Source organism: Eretmochelys imbricata, chromosome 13 (genome assembly GCF_965152235.1).
Source record: "Eretmochelys imbricata isolate rEreImb1 chromosome 13, rEreImb1.hap1, whole genome shotgun sequence".
Taxonomy (NCBI): Eukaryota; Metazoa; Chordata; order Testudines; family Cheloniidae; genus Eretmochelys; species Eretmochelys imbricata.
In genome coordinates, this window is record NC_135584.1 from 32,424,807 (window position 1) to 32,445,728 (window position 20,922).

General features: G+C 64.0%; 1 protein-coding gene across 2 annotated transcripts; it reads right to left on the bottom strand.

The window, feature by feature from the left end:
• Positions 1-1,516: 1,516 nt before the first annotated feature.
• Positions 1,517-16,581, bottom strand: NDRG2 (NDRG family member 2). Of its 2 annotated transcripts, XM_077832039.1 has the most exons (16): positions 16,482-16,581; positions 12,462-12,547; positions 11,536-11,641; positions 11,211-11,331; positions 10,999-11,061; positions 8,776-8,836; positions 8,345-8,431; positions 8,007-8,063; positions 7,061-7,164; positions 6,694-6,738; positions 6,252-6,303; positions 4,650-4,697; positions 4,422-4,457; positions 4,036-4,087; positions 3,817-3,850; positions 1,517-3,424 (listed from the first exon to the last, which is right to left on the bottom strand). In XM_077832039.1, the coding sequence occupies exons 2-16, from the start codon at positions 12,537-12,539 to the stop codon at positions 3,199-3,201; spliced, it is 1,170 nt and encodes a 389-aa protein (XP_077688165.1). In that variant the 5' UTR covers positions 12,540-12,547; positions 16,482-16,581; the 3' UTR covers positions 1,517-3,198. The 2 variants fall into 2 exon arrangements, with proteins under 2 accessions (XP_077688165.1, XP_077688164.1); XM_077832038.1 differs by lacking the exon at positions 3,817-3,850.
• Positions 16,582-20,922: the final 4,341 nt, after the last annotated feature.

Below are 20,922 nucleotides of genomic sequence, written 5' to 3' on the forward strand. Positions count from 1 at the left end.
CGCTGCACGTTGAGTGGGTGTTTTCAGAGAACTAGCCCCCGTGACTTCATTGGCGAAAGGCATTGTAGTTGCCAGACCCTAGGGAGCCCTGTGCCCCCTCCATGCCCCCGTGACCCCTGCCAGTTGGCCCCAGAGGGCCGAGGGTCCTACTTGCCTGCCTGGCCATTGCCTTCCCTTGGTGGTGACGAAGGAGCAGGGCTGTGCGTGTCACACACCAGTGCAGGGAACAGACACCCCGGGAGCAGGCTTACCCGAGCTGGAGCTGCAGGAGAGCACATTCACCGCCAGCCATGCAGTGACGGAGTGGCAGGCCAGGGCAGGCACCATGCAGGTCAGACAAAGCCGGGAAAGGTCAAACGGCCCCACGCAGCAGCAATGTCAGCGGCAGGGGTCTGGAGGCCTTGGTGGAGAGCAGCACGGCCCAGGCTGGGAGGCTGGGGTGGGCGCGGAGAGGCTCTGGTGTATGCCGGTGGGTTAGAATGGAAGCTCTTTCATGGGCTGTCAGAGCTGTAATTCCCCATCCACCCACAGGGGGGTGACACTGAGCCCAAAGTACCCCAATCCACTGGGGGGGAAAGGCTAGGCAAGAAGAGAGGACACTGCGCATTAGCAGGATACGCCCCAAGGCCACCTGCAGCCATGCGCCAAGGAGCTGATGGTGTCAATCACCTAAAGCCCGACAGCCGCTGAAAATCCCAGCCTCCATGGCCGCCAGCCCGTGGTGCTGTTCCTCGTCAGGGCACGTGGGGAAACAGAGGCACAGTGCACTGAAACGGATCTCCGGCAAGGTTGGGTCTGCTCGGCATCCTACCGCGAGTAATGCAAGGAGCTTGTAACTCAAAGCATGGTGGCCTTACTCCAGCTGCCTCACGTTTCACACACTGCCGGGCCCCTTGCACCAGGGTCACCGACGCTTGGAGGGGAGTACGAGGCGAGCCAGGCGTGTGTAGCACCATGACCGTCCTTGCCCACCTTCTAGGGCTGCAGCTACATGGCGGGGGGGGAGGTTCTTTCCTCTGGTAGTCAGTGCCGGCCCCAATGCCCCGTGTGGTGCAGGGAGTGGGGCGGGGGGAATCGGGGGGGGGTACTCTCTCCTGGCAGGCACTGCTGCCCCAGTTTGGCACTAATGGGCACTATGCTGAAGGGAGTAGGTCAGAGGGAAACCAGCAGGGGGTGCTCTCCCCTGCCAGCCAGTGCTGCCCCAATACGGGGCTCGGGGGCGCTGTGCTGCGGGGGACAGAGCGAGAGGCTTGGGGGGCAGCGTTGTGTGGGGGACAGACTGAGGGGCTCAGTGGGGGGGGGGGGCTGTGCTGTGGGTACACATGATTTTCTTTCCCCACCTGCAATATTTAGGATCAGCCCCCTATGGGGTCCTGGGGCCCCGCTGGGTTTTCTTCCCCTCTTATTCTCACCTGAGCCTGCTCTGGGCAACACACCAGCTCCTGCTCTGACCTGCTCCTTCAGCCAGTTATGCCCCTCTGTCTCCTTACATCACACACGGCCAGTCACAGAGGGGTGCGGGGCAGATTCCTCTACAGATTTTATTGTTAAGGCTGGGATTGGCTGTCAGTTGCTCTGGAACAGCCCCAGCCCCGTGGATATACAGCTGCTACAGCCAGACAGAGCCCAATACATCAGCAGTACAGTCGGACACAAGAGCCCGGCGGAGCCAGAGCGCAGCACACAGTGTTGTTACAGTTGGAGCCTGGTACGTCACCGGTACAGTCGGAGCCAGACTGGTACATGGGCAGTACAGTTGGAGCCCAGTACGCACAGAGCTGTTACAGTCCGACCCAGTTACATTCACAGCTTGTTACAGGTGGAACCCAGTTCAAACAGGACCTGTTACGCAGCCAGCACAGGCGTGTCCGCTACACTCAGTCTGTCACAGTCGGAGCCTAGCCTTATAGTGCCCAATACAGGCAGAGCCTTTACAGCTGTAACTCTACACCAGCATGAGTCCATTACACCTGGAGCCCTCTACTTACAGTGCCCATTACAAACCCAGTACAGCCAGAGCTGGTTACACAGACAGCTGCTACAGTCAGAGTCCGTTACTAGGACCAGCAGTCAAGAGCCTGGTGCAATTGTTGGAACCTACCCCAGGCTAAAGCTGTTACAGTCAGAGGCTGGTATAACCAGGCACTTTTACAGCCGGAACCCAACAGTCAGAACCTGCTCGAGTTGGGGCCTGCAACAGTTGGCAGCCAGTTGAATATCACATTCCTGCAGGCCCCCTTCTTGTACCACCCCACCAGCTCGCCAACATCCCCAGCTGAGCAGTTCTCTGCCTCAGCCACGCTCCAGCCAGCATGGCTCCTGCATGCACGCCACACGCCGCTAAATATCTACGCAGGTTAGTGCACAGTGCCCTGCCCCCTCGCACCTGCGCCCCCTGGGGGAGACGCCCTGAACACCCAACGTCTGTGGGGAATAACTGGGAAGGGAGCCAAATGTAGACACACGGGCCTCCCAACCTCCCCGTACAAGAACCCAGGTTGGGGGATGGCGAATGGCTTTGCAATGCATCCTGGGAAAGGATGGAGACGTGTGTGTGGGGATTTAGATGTCACATCAGGACAGATGTGGTCAAGGGGCACTCAGGACAGATAGAGACTGGGGGGGGAGGCAGGGAGAGACACTCCCAGAAGAGGGGCTTCCAGGACAGACACGTATATAGGGAGGTGGTGGGTGACCCTTGGGATGGCTGGATGACACGGCTGTCTCTGGACAGACAGATGGACGGAATGGGGAGGGCTCACAGGAAGGGGATGTTCATGACAGACAGATGGACACGAAAGGGGCAGGAACAGGACTGCCCTGGGACAAACGGACAGAAGTCAGGGCTATGACAGGCAAAGGGGGTGTGGGGAACACACAGCGCCCCCCCCCCGAACTTCTTCCCCTCCACTTGCAAAACACCTCCCACCCCCAAAGATCCAGAAAGGCCAAGGAGGGGGAAGGAGCCAAGGTGATGGGGGAGGGAAGGGCTGGGGCTAAGGAGGGGGAGGAGCCAAGGGGAAAGGGGCAGGGCCCAGAGGGCGTTGATTATTTTGTGATTATTTTGTTTTTAAAGGGTTAACGCTGCTTGTGCTGTTGTTTCTGGGATCGGGGCCTCCCCGGTTTAGTACCGTTAGGGGGTGAGCGTCGCATGGCCCCTGGGGCCGGAGTGCATTGTGGGATAGCAGGAAGTCCTGGTCAGAGGCGGGAGGTGTCTCCATCCCCTCCCCCTCCTCTGCTCAGCAGGAGACCTCCATGGTGTGGGCTCCGCTCCCCGGGGTGGGCGGCGGCGGCGGCTGGGGGCTCCCCGACTCGCTGTTCTGGGACAGGGTGCGGGAGCGGGACTGGCTCCCGTCCCCTGAGGCTGCGCTGGACAGCGAGGCGGTGCGGGAGCGCGACAGGCGCGTCATGCAGGAGGAGGCCACTATAGGGAGACAGAGAGGGGAGGAGTCAGATGGGCCCCGCCCCTCTGTTCTGCCCCGCCCACCAGATCCCAGCAATAGGCCCCCATTTGTACTGGTGTGCCCCACAAGAGGCTGTGGAGTGAGGGGTGGGGGCGGGGCACGGCCAGGCCATGCAGGGGGGCAGGGAGCTCCCCACACAAACTGCACAATGCCCCCCATGCCTGAACAGGGAGTGGATGGGGGTGTGTGTGTGCAGGAGGGGGGGAGCTAATGTGGGGAGTGTGGGGTGCATGGGAGGCAGTGCAGGACACTGGGGTGTGGGGGACAGGGAGCCAGTGCAGGATGTGGGGTGGGGTGGCCACGTGTTGGGATCTGGGGGTGCAGGGGGGGGATAGCAGAGAAGGTACCTGACCCCATACTCAGTTTCCTGTCCAGGACGTAGGGGACTGAGAAAGACAGAGACAGACACTTCAGGAACTGGCCTGGCTGTGGGACAGCGGCTCAGGGCTGGAGAAGGGCCAAGGACCCACCCATGGGGGAACGGGGGGGGGAAGGGGGGGGGGCTGGGCCAGGGCGCAGGTCTGGGAGATCGGGACATTCCCCTCCCTGCTGCCCCCCCGTGGCTACTCACTGTATCCCATGCCCTGGACGAAGTACTTGAATGCCTCAGTCAGCTTCCCAGGCTGAGAGATGGGGACAAGATGGAGATTAGACCCTGTGCCCCACAGCTGGGCTACCCCCAGACCCTCCCCTATTGCCCCTGCCCCCTATATACCCTAGCTGTGCACCACACCTCACAACCCTCCCTCCACCCCTTACATCCCCAGACTGTGCCCCACAACCCTCCCCCTATAGATCCTGGCTGTACCCCCCAGCCCACCCCCCATTATGTCCTTCCAGTGCCTCCCCCAGACTCCTCCCCCCATGCTGCCCTGTGCCCCCAACTACTGCCCCAGAGACACCCTCCCCTTCACACTGCCCTGTGCCCTCCATCCCCATTGGGAAGACAGCTCTCACCTGTGTCAGCTGGGGCTGCCCCCCGGAATCTGCCATCTGGAAAACAAACCCAACACTCAACTATTGGAGGGGCCCAGGGCTGGGCTAGCAAGGGGCTGTGGGTTGGGAGTGAGGAGCACCGGCAGAGCTGGGGGCGAAGGGGGGGGGCAGGAGGAAGATGGGGAGCCCAGGGCTGGGCTAGCTGGGGCTACGAGTTGGGATGGGGCGGAGGCAGGGGACGTCACTCACCTTGAGGAAGGAGGTCTGGGTGGGATCCAGTTTGGAATTACACTCCACCTGGTTTTGGGGGGGGGGGGGGGGGAAACAGAGAACAGTGTGAGGGGCAGGCAGAGCACAGAGACACCTGGACCTTGAACCCCAATCCCCCCCCCAGCCCAGCCTAATGCCATCCCAAGGCCCAGAGCTCGTTGTGCCCCCAGAGGGTTGGCCAGGGAGTGAGATGTTACCCCCATGCTTTGCTGTGTGTGTGAGAGAGAGAGAGAGGGGTGGGGGGGCCTGGAGCCCCTGGCTAGTGACACTTTGTATGATGCCTGTGTGCGTGCCTCAGTTTCCCCTGTGTGCCACATGTCTCAGCACAGGGGGTGGGAGAGCATGTTTATTGTTGCAGAGGCCCAGGTATTACCCTGCCTAGCAGCCTGGACTCCAGCCCAGGGCCGGGACCCTTTTTAACCTAGCAACAGCTGACCAGAGGGCCCCATCTGAACCTGGAGCCATCCGGTTGTGTGAGCTGTTTGCCCGGGACCAAAGACAAAGAGCGGAGGAGGGGCTGTTGGGGGAGGGGATATAGGGGGCTCAGCTGGAAGGAGGGGGCGGCTGGACGGGGGACAAGGAGTAGCCGGAGCCCATGGGGATGGGGACGGGGACAGACCCAGCTGGTCGGAGCTCAGACTCTCCAGACCTGAGGGCCCCGAGAACTTCCTGGGCTGGGTTCAGACGTTCAATAAACCTGTTTCACACGGGCTGAGTCACTGCAGGCTAGAGACCGGGGTGGGCTCCCCGGGGGCCCACGGCAGAGCCAGGCGTGCTGGAGGCTCAGAGGCGCGGTCCTGGGAGGCGGCAGGGCCAGAGCCCCAGACCCTGGAGAGCGAGTTTGACCCTTGCAGGGCACTGATGCACCCACTGGGGTTCCTCGCACGGGGCCTGGGAGTCTGGGGTGCTGCCCCAGAGCCACAGACCCTGCGAGCCAGGCAGGTCCTGAGGGAAACCAACACGACCCTGGTCGGTTTCACGATGCTGGTCAGTACCCAGAGCAGGAAATCAGGGCGGTTCCTGCCAGGGCAGCCCAGGGGGCAGGTGACGTCCCCCCCAAACCAGCCGGGGACCTAAAGAGAGGACAGGCAGAGAGAGAAAGTGCGTGTGCGTCCATCTGTCTGTCCGTCTATCCCTGCTGGAGGGAATGAATGTCCGTGTCCCTGCTGCCCCCAGCTGGGTGTGATGAGCCCGGCTCAGAGTGTGCGTCCGTCCGTCTGTTCGTCCCCAGCAGGGGGGAATGAATCCTGCACTGTCTGTCTGGCCCTGTCCCCGCTGCACCCTGCTGGCGGGAATGAGCCTGGCTCTGGGTGTGTCCCCCACCGTGTGGCGTGCTGGGGTTGTGTAGCAGGGTGCGCTGTGGGGCTGTGTGCTGTCTATGCTGTGTAGTTGTGTAGCTGCAGGTCTGGGTGCTGTCTATGTTGTGCAGCTGTGGGGGGCTTGCATAGTGGTGGGGGGTTGTGCAGCAGAGTGTGACGTGGGGCTGTGCGCTATGTTGTGTAGCTGCAGGGGGTTGTGTACCTGCAGGGCTGTACGCTATGTTGTGTAGTTGTGCATCGTGTGGTTTGTTCTGTTACTCACCACAGCATCTTCGTGGGGGGCCTGATCTCCCACCACCAGCATCACAGGGCACCTGTGAGGACAGACAGATGGAAAAGGGATGGTCAGAGCGCTCCCTCTCCCCCTTGGCAGCTGCTCTGGCGGTGGGCAGGGAAGCTGGGCAGAGCAGAGGAAAGGGGTGGAGGGGGTAATGGGTCTGCTAGGTGTCCCCCCCAATCCCTGGGGGGTTCTGGAGACAGGCCCTGCCCCTAACCAGGGGGCTGAGGGATACTTGGGGGGCAGGGGTACAGGGCTGCTCTGGGGTGTTTGTGGAGTACCCAGAGGACAGTGGGGAGAAGGGGGTCCCTGTGTGCTTATGGGGGGCTGAGAGGTGTTAGGGCATTCATGGAGGACCATGAGCAAGGGTGTCCTAGGGCGGCTGTGGGGTGCTCGGGGGATACCTGGGCAGGCCGGGCTCACTTACTTCAGGGTGACATCTCCTCCGCGTTCGAAGTTCAGGTCCCGGCGGCTGGGGGTGGGCGGGAGGAAATGGGAGGCTGAGAACTGCCCTGCACCCCCCGCGTCTTCCAAACCAGCCCCCTGAACACCCCTCCCCCCCGCCCACCGATTTCCCCCCAGTCTCAGCACAGGGGGCAGGAATCTGCAGCAAACTTCCCCGCCTGGGGCCCCCAGGTCACCTCTGCCCCATGACCCTTTCCGGTAACTCCAGCCTCAGTCTTGCCAGCCCTGTGGCAGAGCCCCCTTGCCCCCCCCGCAACCTCCAGCCCCCTCCCAGCCAAGTCCCCCATACGTGACCCGCCTCCAGCCCCCCAGATAAGCCCCCCACACACGTGTTGTAGCTGCTCCAATAGAGCTGAATGTTGCTGAGGTTCGGGGCTCCGACCAGCGACTCCCTGCACTGCTGGACCAGCTCCGTGCAGCCAGACAGCTCCTCCTGGGGGGGGCAGGGCATTAATGACCAGTTATACCCCCGTCGGTCCTGCTCCCCCCACCCGTCCCCCACAGCCCTGCCCCCCAGCTTCGTGCAGCCAGACAGCTCCTCCTGGGGGGGCAGGGCATTAATGACCAGTTATACCCCCGTTGGTCCTGCTCCCCCCACCCGTCCCCCACAGCCCTTCCCCCCAGCTTCGTGCAGCCAGACAGCTCCTCCTGGGGGGGGGGGGGCAGGGCATTAGTGACCAGTTACAGCCCGTCGGTCCTGCTCCCCCACCCGTCCCCCACAGCCCTGCCCCCCAGCTTCGTGCAGCCAGACAGCTCCTCCTGGGGGTGGGGCAGGGCATTAGTGACCAGTTACAGCCCCTGTCGGTCCTGCTCCCCCCACCCGTCCCCCACAGCCCTGCCCCCCAGCTTCGTGCATCCAGACAGCTCCTCCTGGGGGGGCAGGGCATTAGTGACCAGTTACAGCCCCCGTCGGTCCTGCTCCCCCCGTCCGTCCCCCACAGCCCTGCCCCCCCAGCTTCGTGCAGCCAGACAGCGCGTTACTGACCACTTACAGCCCCTGCTGGTCCTGCTCTCCCCACCCGTCCCCCACAGCCCTGCCCCCCCCAGTTCCCTGCAGCCGGACAGCTCCTCTTGGGGGGGCAGGGTGTTACTGACTAGATACGACCCCCCTGCTGGTCCTGCTTTCCCTGCCCTTCCCATCTAACCTCTCCACTGCCCCCCTCCCCAGGCTACCTCCCTCCACCCTGGGAAGACCCCTGGATCTAGCCCTTGGGAGCACAGGAGTGGGGCCCATCCGCAGCCCCCGGGGGCAACACATAGATTTCCCCCCCTCACCTGGCTGAAGAGATGAGCCAGGATCATCTCGGGGATGGACGAGGTCAGGCCGGTCAGCTGGGGGAGGAAGGCAGAGGGTGAGAGGGGGCACCAGGGATGCGGGGAGGGGTTGGGAGAGCAACACCTAGGGGGGTGAGAGAGACATGACCTGGGGGGGGGGGGCACCAGGAGCTGACCCTAGGCCAGAAGAAAATTCCGTCTGATCTCTCCAGCTGTCCACAGTCTCTGTTTGCTACCCCAGGACTGTATGCCCCCACATCCCGGCACAGCCCCCCCGGTACAGGAAAGCCAGGGGAGGGCTCCAGGGGCTGCAGAGACTGGGGAAGGGATCCCTGTACCTTGTGAGCTGCCCAGTCCATCCAGCCCTTGGCATTGGGGTCGATGTTGATCAGAACCAAGCCCTCCACGGTGTCAGGGTGAGAGAGCTGTTGGGGGGGGCGGGGAGGGTGGGAAGAGAAATAAGGGTGAAACCAGCCCCCAGTCCCAGCCCCCACTGCCCACTGCTAGCCCAGCTCTGCCCCCCTCAGCTCTGCCAGGGCCCCTCACTCCTGACCCACAGCCCCCTGCTAGCCCAGCCCTGTCCCCCCAGCTCTGCCGGTGCCCCTCACTCCTGACCTGCAGTCCCTGCTAGCCCAGCCCTGTCCCCCCAGTTCTGCCAGTGCCCCTCACTCCTGACCAACAGTCCCCTGCTAGCCCAGCCCTGCCCCCCACAGCTCTGCCGGTGCCCCTCATTCTTGACCCACAGCTCCCCTGGGCCTGCGTCACTCACACTGTAGCGGGCGAGGATGTAGGCGCCGGCTCCCACCCCGATGCCGATGATGCTGGTGAAGCTGTGGGAGGAAGCGAGGGGGGTGGTGGTGGTTAATAAACCTTGGGGGGATGGGGGGGGGGCGTTGTTCCTAGCTCCCAAGGACCATGAAATCTGGGACCTGTCTGGTCACCAGCCCTACAAATTCACCCCCCCCCCCCCGTGGTAACAGGGAGCGTCAGTTGGTGGGTGTCACGGTGACCTGGAACAGGTAAAAGATGGACGCAGGCTTTGGCTGCATGATGTTACCCAGGGACGGTGTTTAGATCAGGCCTGAAGCCAGTGCAGGGCTGGAGACCAACACCCCAAAGCCGGGAGGTTGGACGCGGGCGAATTGGGGGACGTGGGGCCAGATTCCGTCTCTTTCCTCTCGCTCTCAGTCTCCCGCGGGTCTAAGGAGCGTCTGGCGCAGCCCCACCAGGCCAGCTCTCCCGCAGCACAGCTGATAACCTGGGACCAGACAGGCTTCTGAACGCAATGCCCTGAACAGCCTGATGCGGCTCTAAGTTTGCCAGGTCTCGGCACGGCCGATCAGGCCGTGGGCTGAGCCTGGGTTTTGCCAGCAGCGAGGCTGCAAATGAGTCTGTGTGAAGTGGGAATTTTTATGAGGCCTGTGTGTGCCTCAGTTTCCCCAACACGTTGCATGGTGTGACGAAGCAGAGGATTGTCTTGGTGTTTTGCAAGAGCGGGGTGTGTGCCTCAGTTTACCTGTGTGCTGCATGTGTAACAAGGTAGAGGGAGAGGGTTGGTTGTTACAGAGGATCAGGTGTGACGCCTAGTAGCCGGGACTCTGACAATGGCCTGGAGATGGGGGACCCTAGTGACCGAGAGGCCCAGCCCAGCTGGGAAGGCGGCCGGTTCTGGCCAGTGGGAGGACAAAGGGCTGAGGCGAGAAGGGCCTGGTGACCTGACAGCCAGTTCCAGTGGGTGGGAACAAAGGCAGAAGAGAGAGGGCCCCAGTGACCTGTTTAACTGGGAGTGAAGACAAAGGACAGGGGAGTAGCTGTGGCGGAGATGTTATAGGGTGATTGGCTGAAAGAAGGGGGGGGCTGGAGTGGGGAGAGAGGGCAGCCAGAGCCCACCTGGATGCAGGACAGACCTAGATGTGCTGTGCTGAGGGTTGAGAGGGCCGGAGAACCTCCTATGCTGGCTCAATAAGCTGGCTGAGAGTCACTGCAGGCTAGAGATCGGTGGGCTTTGCTCCCCGGGGGGCAAGAATGAGGAGACTCCCTGAGGGGCCCACGGCAGAGCCAGGTGTGCTGGAGGCTCAGAGGTGCGGGTTTGGGAGGCAGCAGGGCCAGAAAGCCCCTATCCCCAGCGGGAGAGCGACCTTTCCGGGGTCTGTCACACCGAAGGGGGGTTCCTCCCAGGGGCCGTACAAAGCCGGGAGCACCAGGCCTGTGAGTCCGTGACACCCGGCTACCCAGCGGGGCAAAGAGGAGTTGCGTTTGCTCTCAGGGCAGGCTAAGGCCACGTCTATACGTGCAGCACGCCTGGCGAACACGCTCTCTCCCGTCGGTGTGAATACCCAGCCCTGCGAGCGGCAAAAGCGCTGTGCACACGGACGCGCCCGTTGGAACAGTCATGCCCCGGAGCGACACACGCTTTGCCGACACTGGCTGTAGTGTAGACGTGGCCGCAGAGACACAGGTGGGGGCATGTCGCCTGCTGTCTGAGCAGACTGAACGGGACAGGCTGACCCCGTATCAACGGAAGTCGCAAAGACAACGGCAAACCCAGTTCCCAGGACACGGCCACCCCGGAGGAGATGGGTCCTCTGCCTCTCAGCAAAGACGCTGGCTAGAGGAGGAAGGACTGGGGAGGTGGGAGCTGGGGGCCGGGAACGGGCAGACACCCAGACGCAGCCGGAACGTGGGGTGCCTCCGGCTGGGCCCCGCCTGAGCAGAACCCACGGAGCCTGGTTCACATGGTGCGAGGCCAGGCAGTCCCAGGGGCTGTTCGCACCTTTGGCTCTCTGTTCCACCTCGATTAACTCAGCAGAGCAGAGACAGGGGTCCGGCCAGGCATGGTACAGACCCCAGCTCCCCCGAGACAGGGTCCCATCACCCCCCTCCGCACCTGAGCTCTGGGAGCCAATTCCCCCCCAGACAGCCCCACAGTGCCAGGAGGGGGAGGCGGGGAAGGGGTGCATGCTGTGTTTGTCTGTTCCTGCCCCCTACTCACTTCAGGTACTGCAAGATGCAGGGGATCATGTCAGCCAGCTGGTCCAGCGACGGGTACTGGTACCTGCAGGAAGAGGGCACGTCAGCTGGGGTGGGGCGGGGGAGAAGGCTGCACCGGGGGGGGCTCACTGCATGGGAAACAGCGGGGGAAAGGGGAGCAGAGAGGGGTAGAGTGGGGGTGGAGAGAGAAGGGTGGGGGGCAGCGGGTCTCACCCCAAGGGGAACAGCGGGGCTCCTTCCTCCATGCCGGGGGCGTCCACGTGAACCACCACAAAGTTCTTGATGATCTCCTGCATGTCCTCAAAACGGAAGAGCGGCTCGAAGCAGGACTGGTCTGGAGCAGGCAGAATAGACCCGAGTGTCACAGCAGCAGGGGGCGCGGTGGGGGGAGCACCCAGCAGGGGGCCCTGGGGGGAGTGGGATGGGAGCTCCCAGTAGGGGTTTGCTGGGGGGGGTGGGAAGCTCCCAGCAGGGGGTACTGGCTGTGGGGGGAGATCCCTGCAGGGGTCCCATTCCTCGCACTCCCAGCCCCACTTACGGTTGAGCCCCACGTCGTGGTAGGTCAGGATGGCCGGGCGCTTGGGCTTCGGGGTGCCATGGACGGTGAAGGCCACGAGTCCATAGGGCGTCTCCACCGAGTGCTTCTGCCAAAGAGAGAGAGAGAGATGGGGGCTGTGAGGTGTAGGGGGCTGCCCCATGGCTGGCGCGGGTCCCAAGATGGAAGCAGCTGACGCTGTCGCGGAGAGTGGGCCCCCTGCTTTCCAACAATGCCCAGGGGATGCCTGAGATATCGGTCCCCAAACAGCCCCCACCCCCCGTTCCATGGCCCATACGCTGCCGTGGGATCCCCACAGAGCTGGGCCCCTGCGGGTTCGAATCCTGACTCTCCAGCAGAGGGTGGGGGAGGCAAGGCTGGGGTGCCTGGGGGTCCACTACTAAAGTCCTGCTCCCTCACACCCAGGACACTGCGAGACGGGGTTCAAGCCAGGGAGGGGTCAGTGCAGCTCAGACAACAGGAGCCAGGACTCCTGGGTTCTCTCCCTGGCTCCTAGAGGGAGTGGGGGTCTCGTGGTCAGAGCAGGGGTTGGATGCGGGGGTGGGCTGGGAGCCTGGACTCCTGGGTTCTCTCCCTAACTCCAGGAGGGAGTAGGGTCTAGTGGTTAGAGTGGGGGGGCTGGGAGCCAGGACTCCTGGGTTCTCTCCCCAGCACAGTCTGTGGAGTTCAGGGAGGGGTGGGGAGGGAGGACCTGGTGGTGCCCTGGGAGGAGTCCAGCTGCTAATACCTCAGTGTCCTACCGGGGGGGGGGGGGGGGGAGAGTCTTGTCTGGGGGGGGGCAGGCAGGAAGAGGGTGGATGGGGAACAAGGCCAGAAGCGTAATGGGGGATGGGGGGGCCGGATGGGGTGTTGGGAGGGCAACGCAGCAGTGAGCACCCCTCCCCCCAGCGTGCCCATTGCCCTCTGACCTTGCCCGGGACGGGCTGCGAGGGGGGCAGTAGCAGGGGCTTCTCCTCCGTGATCTGCACCTCGTGGAGCTCGGTCATGGCTGCACCTGGGGGAGAGGGAAAGGGGGGGGGGTCAGAGCGGGACACAGAGACACCGGCCAGCGCTACCCCTCCTCCACCCCGACACACAGACCCCCCAAAGCCGCCCCCCCAACTCACAGACCCTCCCCCCCAAAAAATACCCAGCAGATCCCTGTGGCCTGAGGTGCTCAGAGACCTCCCCCCAATCCCAGGAGCCCCCTGCCCAGCCCAGCCCACTACCCTGCTCTGGGCAGGGCCTCAGGGCTGGGGGGGGGGGTAGGGGGTGATATTTTCCCAGGATCGGGGACTGTGAATCAGGCTCAGGAAGACCCTCCCCACATTGGTGTCCCAGGGAGTTTGGGCATCAGGCTCCATTGGGGGGCAAATTCTGCCCCCCCACTCATCAGGAGGCCCTGGCTAAATGGGCAATGTGGGACATGCCCCTCTCCCACCCATCCTGCCTTGCACCCCACAGTGCCTCTTGCTGGGAAAGTAGCCTGATTCTGTCACCTCCACCCTCTCCAGTCCCCGTGGGAGCGGGGATTCAGCCCCCCAGTGCCCCAGGCGGGAAGGGGTTAGTCCCTGCAGCCCAGTGAGGGGAGAGAGGTGGGGCGCTCTTGTGGGCAGGGCCGGGTACCAGGCCGGGGATGGGGGGAGGTCAGGGGAAGCAAGGCATGATCAACTGGAGCCGACCTAAGGGAGAACATGAACGGGCTCTGAGCTGGGGTGCTGTGCGGCCGAGGGATTCAAACCTGCCACGAGGAGGTGTCCAGTGGGATGGCTTGGGTGGAGCTGGGGCCCAGGCTGCAGCCTCTCTAAATGGCACGGGTGGGTGTGAATGCCCCCCCCAGGCCACTGGTCCCGACGAGTGCCGTTCGCTCTCCAAGGGGGAAAGAGCTGTGACGAAGGTGGGATTTTTGCTGATATTTTGATGACCCCCATTGTGTGCCTCAGTTTCCCAATATGCAGCATGGTTGCCCAGTAGGGTGACCAGATTGCAAGAGTAAGATATTGGGAGACACGGGGGGAGCCACAGGCTCACAGCTTTCACTGGAGCAATAGGGAAGGGGGATGCACAGCCCTAGGAAACTGCAAGGAGGGTGCATGGTCCCGGCTCCAGCCCCTGCCGCAAGCCAGGGGTGCAGGGCCCTGGCTCCCATTGCAAAGGCGGGTCTCAGCGCTGGGGCAGAGGGTTGGGGCACAGGAGGGGGGTCAGGGTGTTGACTCTGGGAGGGAATTTGGGTGTGGGAGGGGGCTCATGGCTGGGTGTGGGGGGGGGTCAGGGTGCTGACTCCAGGAGGGAGTTTGGGTGCGGGAGAGGGCTCTGGGCTGAGGCAAGGGGTTGGGGTACAGGAGGGGATTCAGGGTGCGGGCTCCGGGCAGGGTTTACCTCAGGTGGCTCCCCGGAAGTGGCAACATCTCCCTCTGGGTCCTAGAGGGAGGCACCAGGAGGCAGCTCTGCACCCTGCCGTGCCCCCAGGCGCCGCCCCCGCAGCTCCTATTGGCCACGGTTCCTGGCCAATGGGAGCTGTGGAGCCAGAGCAGGGGCAGTGCACAGAGGGAGATGTCACCACTTCCAGGGAGGAGCAGGGTAGGGAGCCTGCCAGCCCTACAATATCGGGAGAAATGGGCATCCTGATCGTACATCGGTCGGGACGTGGGACAAAAAATTAAATATCGGGACAGTCCCGATTTTATCAGGAGTCTGGTCACCCTCTTGCCCAGCACGGGGGAAGGGCTGCGGGTGCTTTCAGGAAAGGCTAAAAGGCACCGGCGTTGGGGACACCTCCCTGCCTGGGGGGAACGAGGCATCGTTAAGGAACCGGCTGGAACTGACCCAAGTGAACAAGGCGCCCGGATGCCAGCTCCAGTGACGCCTAGATTCCCCCTCCCCCATCTCAGCAGGGGAGCTGAGCAAAGAACCCCCAGCTGAAGCAGAAAGGGCTGGGAAAGTGGGAGCTGGGGGGCGAGTGGGGGCTGCCCACCCGGGAAGGGACGAGGGGGTCAGACACTCAGATGCAGCTGGAACACGGGGTGCCTTGGCCCAAGGCCGACCCGACGCCGCGTCTCCCTGCCGCCCTCAGGGCTTCTTGGGCCGCGTCCCGGTGACTAACCAACCCAATCCTGCGTGGCTCTCCCAGGAGCCTGGCTCTGCTCACCGGGTGCGGCGGGGGGGTTGGAGCCCCAGCGGGCTGGGGAGGTTGTGTGGCCTCCCCTGAAGGGAAAATGGGACCTCTTGGGGGTCCTGCAAGGGGCTACTCTAAAGCTGGAGGCATAGCACCGATCCTGGGGATCTGGGACACAAGTTTGGGGGCAGGTTATGGGGGTCAGGGGGGAGGTTATGAGGGTGGTTGCCAGGTGGGGCAGGGGAGTTGGGAGGGGAGTTATGGGGCAACAGGGACAGGTGCAGGGGTCATAGACGTAGGGGAGTTGGAAGAGTCATGGGGAGCCAGGGTGGGTTCCAGGCAGGATGTCACAGGGAGCAGGGTGTAGGGGAACTGGGGAGTTAGGCAGAAGATGGGGGGCCAGGAAAGGGCGGGTCAGTGATTGTCCAGGCTGGGTCCCTACCAAGGTGCCAGCAGCCAATGCCCCCTTAGCCCCTCAGTGCCTGGTCCATTCCCTGGACCCCGGCCCCCTCCCCTCTTGGACCAGGACCGCAGGTTGTGGGGTGTTGCCAGCCCCAGGACATGTGGGGCCCCGGGTGGGGAGCAAGGGAAACAGACAGACCAGCACAGTCTGTCTGTGGGCTGCCCTATGGGCTGGGAGGGTCCCATCCCATAATCCCCTAAGCCTAGCTCTCCTGGTCCTGGGGCAGGTCTTCTTCCATGCTTCTGGGGGGCTTGGGGTAGCTGGGTTGGGCTGGCTCTGGGGTCATCTTCAGGAGGAGGGGAGAGACCAGCTACTGGCTGGGGGGAGCCAAACCTGCATCCCTTGTGGACAGATCTTGGCAGGGGGCGGGACAGAGGTGGACAGATGGATGGACAGTTCAGGGGAAGGATGGCTGGCTCTGAATGGCTGGGGAGCTGGCTGGACAGACTGATGGGTGGGGGTGGGGAGCTCTACCCACTACACCCCACTCCCCTCCCAGAGCCCAGCAGTCCTGGTTCCCAGCCCCACCTCCCCTGCTCTAACTACTACACCCCACTCCCCTCCCGGAGCCAGGGATAGAACCCAGGAGTCCTGGCTCCCAGCCCCTGTTCTCAGAGGCAGCCAGGCGGCCCCACGGGTGTATGTGTGTGTCTGGTACCATGGGGCTGGGTGACGGTGACCAATGACTCTATTCCAGCCCCAGGGGAGATGAGGGGGGGGGCACAGGGCTGGGCTCAAGAGCGGCCAGCCAGGGCCTGAGACTAGTGGCCCCCCGTGAGTGGCACAGCCTTGTCAGGACCCCCGAGGACACAGCCCTGCCCTAAGGACGCTGGGATGGGCCCATGACCCCGTCCCCCAGAACCCCCCCCAGAAACCTCGCCCCTATCCTGCTCAGAGCCGGGGAGAGAACCCAGGAGTCCTGGCTCCTCCCAGCCCCCACTGCTCTAACCCACCAGCGCCGCCTCCCAGAGCGAGGGAGACAACCCAGGCGTCCGGCCCCTTCGCCATGGTGGGTTTTTCCGCTTGACATTTCGCGTGTCGCCGCTCGGAGGAAGAGCTGGGAATCGGGCCGGGTAGCCGGACACACGGAGCTGCGCCCCGGCCCCCCTCCTTAGTGATCGCCCCCCTCAGCTCCCCCCACCTCGCCAAGTCCTACCAACCCCCGCCCCCATTCTCAGCCCCTCCCACCGCCCCGATCCCCCCATCTCAGCCACGGCCCCACGACACCCCACTGCTCCCCGGGGACCCCTCCCCTGACTGAGACCCCCCCCAACCCAGACTGGCCCCCCCCCCCGAACATCAGCCCCCCTCCAGGCCTATCTGCTCCCCCCCCCCAGAACCCCCCATCAGACCCTTTCCACCCCCCCGTACCTGCTCTGTCCGTGTGTCCGGCTCCGCCTGCGCCTCCGTCCGCCCGTCTGTCCACCTTCACTTGCCTTTGACTGACTCTGGATACAAACAACACCCCCCCCTCCACAGGCCCCGCCCCCCAGCTCGGGGCTGCCAATCCCAGGGCCGGGGCCGGGGCCGGGGCGGGGGCGGGGGGGGACTTCCCTGCTACAGCGCTGGCATAGGGGGAGGGGAAGTGGGGAGGGGTCAGAGTGGGGGGAGGAGAAAGGGCGAGGGCAGAGAGTGGGGGAGAGGATGGGGGAGGAGGGGGAGGGGTCAGTATGGGGGGAGGGTATGGGTGGGGGGGAGTGGGCAGAGTGAGGGGATGGGGAAGGGGGCAGAGTGGGGGGAGGGGGATGGGCTCCCATCCTAGGGAGTCCACCCCACCAGGCCAGATTGGGGCTGGGCCCCCTGTGGGGGAAGGACCCCATGGCAGCCGCTCTCCCGCCTATTCCGTGCCATATTCCTGGGTCCCCCGTCCATCCGGTTGGACCGGTCTGAGCCTAGCCCTGCCCTGCACCAGCCAGCACAGCCGGCTCCTCCCAGCTCCTCAGCCACGGGCCAGGGCGTGTGCCCCCTCACCAGCTCTGTGTGCCCCCCAACCACCACAAACCAGGCTGTAGCTCCCAGCCCCCCGCTGCTCCCCTCCCCCCGCCAAAAAACAGTGGATAGAACCCAGGAGTTCTGCCCCCAACCCAACCTGGGGTTAGGACCCAGGTGTCCTGGCTCCCAGCCCCCCCAAACCCACTAGCTGTTCCGCTGGAGCAGATGGGCCAGATTGCGGGGGAGCGGAACCAGGCTGGGGGGCAAGTGAGGGGAGGGACAGGCCCCTGGGGTGTGCAGCGGGGCTGTCATGAGTGCGGCTGGCTCCCATCACCCACTCAGTCCTGGACCAGGGTCCCTGTGGGACTGGTGTGTGGGGCACTGTCTGAGGGACCCACCGTGGGCAGCCCCTCCTGGCAGCCAGTCAGATGTGCCCTTCGCCACCACCCATCTGTCCGTCCATCTATCCGTCCACCCTTCCCCTGCATCCATCCATCCATCTCCTTCCCCCACATTCGTCCATCCATCCATCCATCCTTCTCCATCCATCCACTCACCCCCTTCCCCCACTCATCCACCCTCCCATCCCCATGCCCACCCCCATCCCCCCACAGCCTCCACTCAGCCAGCTGTCCCCCAGGCCACCCCCCACACCCCCATGGCCAGCTCCTGGGGCCTCCCCGCCCAGCTCCTGGGGTCCTGCTCTGGGCAGGGCCCCTCATCTCGCACCCTCCAGTGGGGCTTTTCCTGGCTGTGCCACCCCTCCCGGCGAGCCAGGTGGACTGAGCAGGGTTTTGCTTCGAGGCTGGGGCCCAGCGTCACCCACGGGGCCGGCGTCCGTCATCACAGGGTGGTTTTTGAGCCGGCACCAGGTGCAGTTATTCCGATGGGGCCACAGGGCATCCCAGTTCCTACATGCGAAACACTCCCCAGCGGGCGTCTGGGGCCTCTGGAGGCCAGTCCCCGTCCAACCCCCCCCGGGAGGGCTGGGCCCTTCCCCGCTGGCTGCTCGGCTCTGGCCGGCCCAGTTTGACCCAGTATCTTGGAACCCTGGTGGGGGGAGAGGGGGGGACACGACTCCCTGGCGATGTTACAGGCTGCCTAATCACCCCTCCTGCTCTCAGCATCTGCCCCCGCCATGGAGGGATGGTCCCTGCCCACCCCCACACCCCCCCCAACCGGGCAGGCACCCAAAGCTTGCATGGGGAATTGCCAGATCTTTCGCCCTGACTGGCCACCAGAACCTCCCCGCCACCGGCCCGCATGGCTCAGGGTCCTGGGCCCCGCACTGCTGAGGGCGAGTCCCCGGCCACCTCCAGGCTCATTGCGGGAGGGGGATGGGGGGAGAGTGGGTTTCCCGTCTGAACTGTGGCTGGATTGAACCTTCCACGCGGATGGCTGAAGGGGTCCCAGGGTGGATGGGAAGGGGGGTGCAGCGGGAGTTGTTGGGGGACGGGAAGGGAAACTACACTGGGGGGGATTGAACTGGGGGGGTCCAGCCCTGATCACGTCCTAGGCCCCCTAGTGCCGGGCGTGGGGGGGAGGAAAGGCCAGAGGCCAATGCAGGGACAGTGGGGAAGGATGGGACGGCTGCCCCACCAGGAGAGAAAAGTGTCACCCCCCATCCCAGCACTAAGAGCCTCTTTCTGACCCAGCCCCTCAGCGCCCACCCCCCAACCCCCTCTTGTCCCTTCCCCTCCCCATTCCGCTTAGGTCCAGCCTTCAGTGCTCCCTTCCCCCGCCCCAGACTATGGGCCTGAACATTGTGTTCCCTTTGTGAACACAGAGTCATGGGCCCAGAGCCACTTTAAAAACACCAGCCCCTTGCACACCCCCCACCCCCCCCCAAATCGCAGCTCAGCCTGGATGGGGCGCCTGGATTATTAACCCTTTGCCCTGTGGAGAGAGACACTGAAGACACAGTTTGAGTAGGACCTACAAAAATACAAACTCTGTCCCAGTGGCCGCTGTGCAATCTAGGCCTTTGCATTCCTGTGCGTGTGTGTAGAGCCCAGGGCTGGGCTAGCGGAGGGGGGCTGCGGGTCAGGAGGGAGGGGCACCGGCAGAGCTGGGGGGTGGAGGGGAAGGAGTGAGGGGCCCCAGTGTGAGAGGGCTGCGAGTCGGGAGTGAGGGGCACCGGCAGAGCTGGGGAAGCCCAGGGCTGGGCTAGCAGAGTCTGAGGGGCACTGGCGTGGGAGGGCTGTGGGTCGGGAGTGAGGGGCACTGGCAGAGCCCTGTACGTGGGGCAGTGGGGAGGAGGCAGGAGGCGCCTGGATTCCTTGGCCAGGGCTCCGAGTTGCTGGCAGGGGAAGCTGCAAAACAAGCCGAGGGGGGTCGGATTGGAGACAAGAACCGGCTCTAAAAATAGGGCACTTGGCTGAGCATGTGAGCCAGGCCACAGCGATTTAAAGGGGCCGGAGCTGGGGGGAGAGGGGCCCGTGGGAGGACCCCCCAGAAGGCACAATTAACCCTTTGGGGTCCAGAACTCCCTTCCCCTCCCGTATCCTAGCTGCCCGCCCAAAGGAGTGGAGTCCACTGGTTAGAACAGGGGGGCCAGGAGCCAGGACTGGGAGGGCAGTGAGCTCTAATGGGTTGTGGGGAACGAGCCAGGACACCTGGGTTCTATCCCCAGTTCGCTGTCTCGGCCCCTCCCTGAACAGCCTGGGACTCGAGTCAACACTTGCGGCTGCTTCGCTGCTGATTTATTCTATTTAATTAAATGAATTATGAGCCGGCCCTGAAGACACCAAGCCAGAGGAGATTAGCTGCTGTTGCACAGCCAGTAGAACAGCGCCCCTAGTGGGAGTGGTCGGGACTGCGGTGTGGGGCTGGAATGAACACTGACCCCTGCTGGGGAAATGAAATATTCCCATGCAGGATACGTGAGAGTGTGTGTGTGTGTGAGGGGGGGGGGAGGGGGGTGTAGCCCAGGGTAGGCTAGCTGGGGGCTGCTGGTCAGGACTGAGGAGCACTGGTAGAGCTGGAGGGAGGAGGGAGCCCGGATTGGGCTAGCAGGGGGCTGCGGGTTGGGAGTGGGGGGGCAGGGCTGGGCTAACAGGGTTGGGAGTTGGGGGCAGGGCTGGGCTAGCAGGGGGCTGTGGGTTGGGAGTGAGGGGCACTAGTGGGGAGCGGGGAAGCTCAGGGCCATCTGGGTGTGTCTGACACCCTGCTGGGTGGGTGAGCTTTGTCGCTCCACCCAAGGGACGTTGAGGTCCAGCCCTTGGCCCGCAGCCCCCAGTGGCGTCTCTCTCCCTGCGCGGGGCTGCTCGAGGGATGGGAACAATGTGAATGGGGCTGGCGGTGCCAAGGTGGGGGGGGGGAGCATCAATGCTCCTTTATGTGGCTCGCTGCGTGCCTGGGCTGATAATGTGCGGGGAGGGGGGGCAGGTCCCTCTGCCCCCTGGGCCCCTCCCTGCCCCAGTGCCCCCCTGGCATTTGCGGGGGGGACAACAGTGGCTGGATTAACCTATTGGGGAGGGGTGATGCCAAGCGAGGCTGGCGGAGGGGGCCTGGACTCCCCTGAGCCAGCCGGGTCCCGCCCTGGGGCTGGATGGGAGCTGGCACCCCCTAGAGGGCACAGGCCCTGTGCCGCATCCTCCCCCCAGTCTGCCAGGCCCCACCCTGGGGCTGGATCAGAGCCTAGTTCTGGCACAGAACGGACCTGAAAATTGATTCAATGGGGCCAGCTGGCGGCCAGAGACTGGCAGAGAAATTCCTCCCCATTTAGCATCAGAAAACTGAAACCCAGGGCAGGGTCAGTGAGGCCGCGAGGGGAGACGCGGCTGCCTGGGGCGGGTGTTGCAGGTTATACAGGGACGCCTCACCCAGTGCTGAGATGAGGCCACCTCTGGGGTGGGGCATGAGGTCTGGTTACATAGGA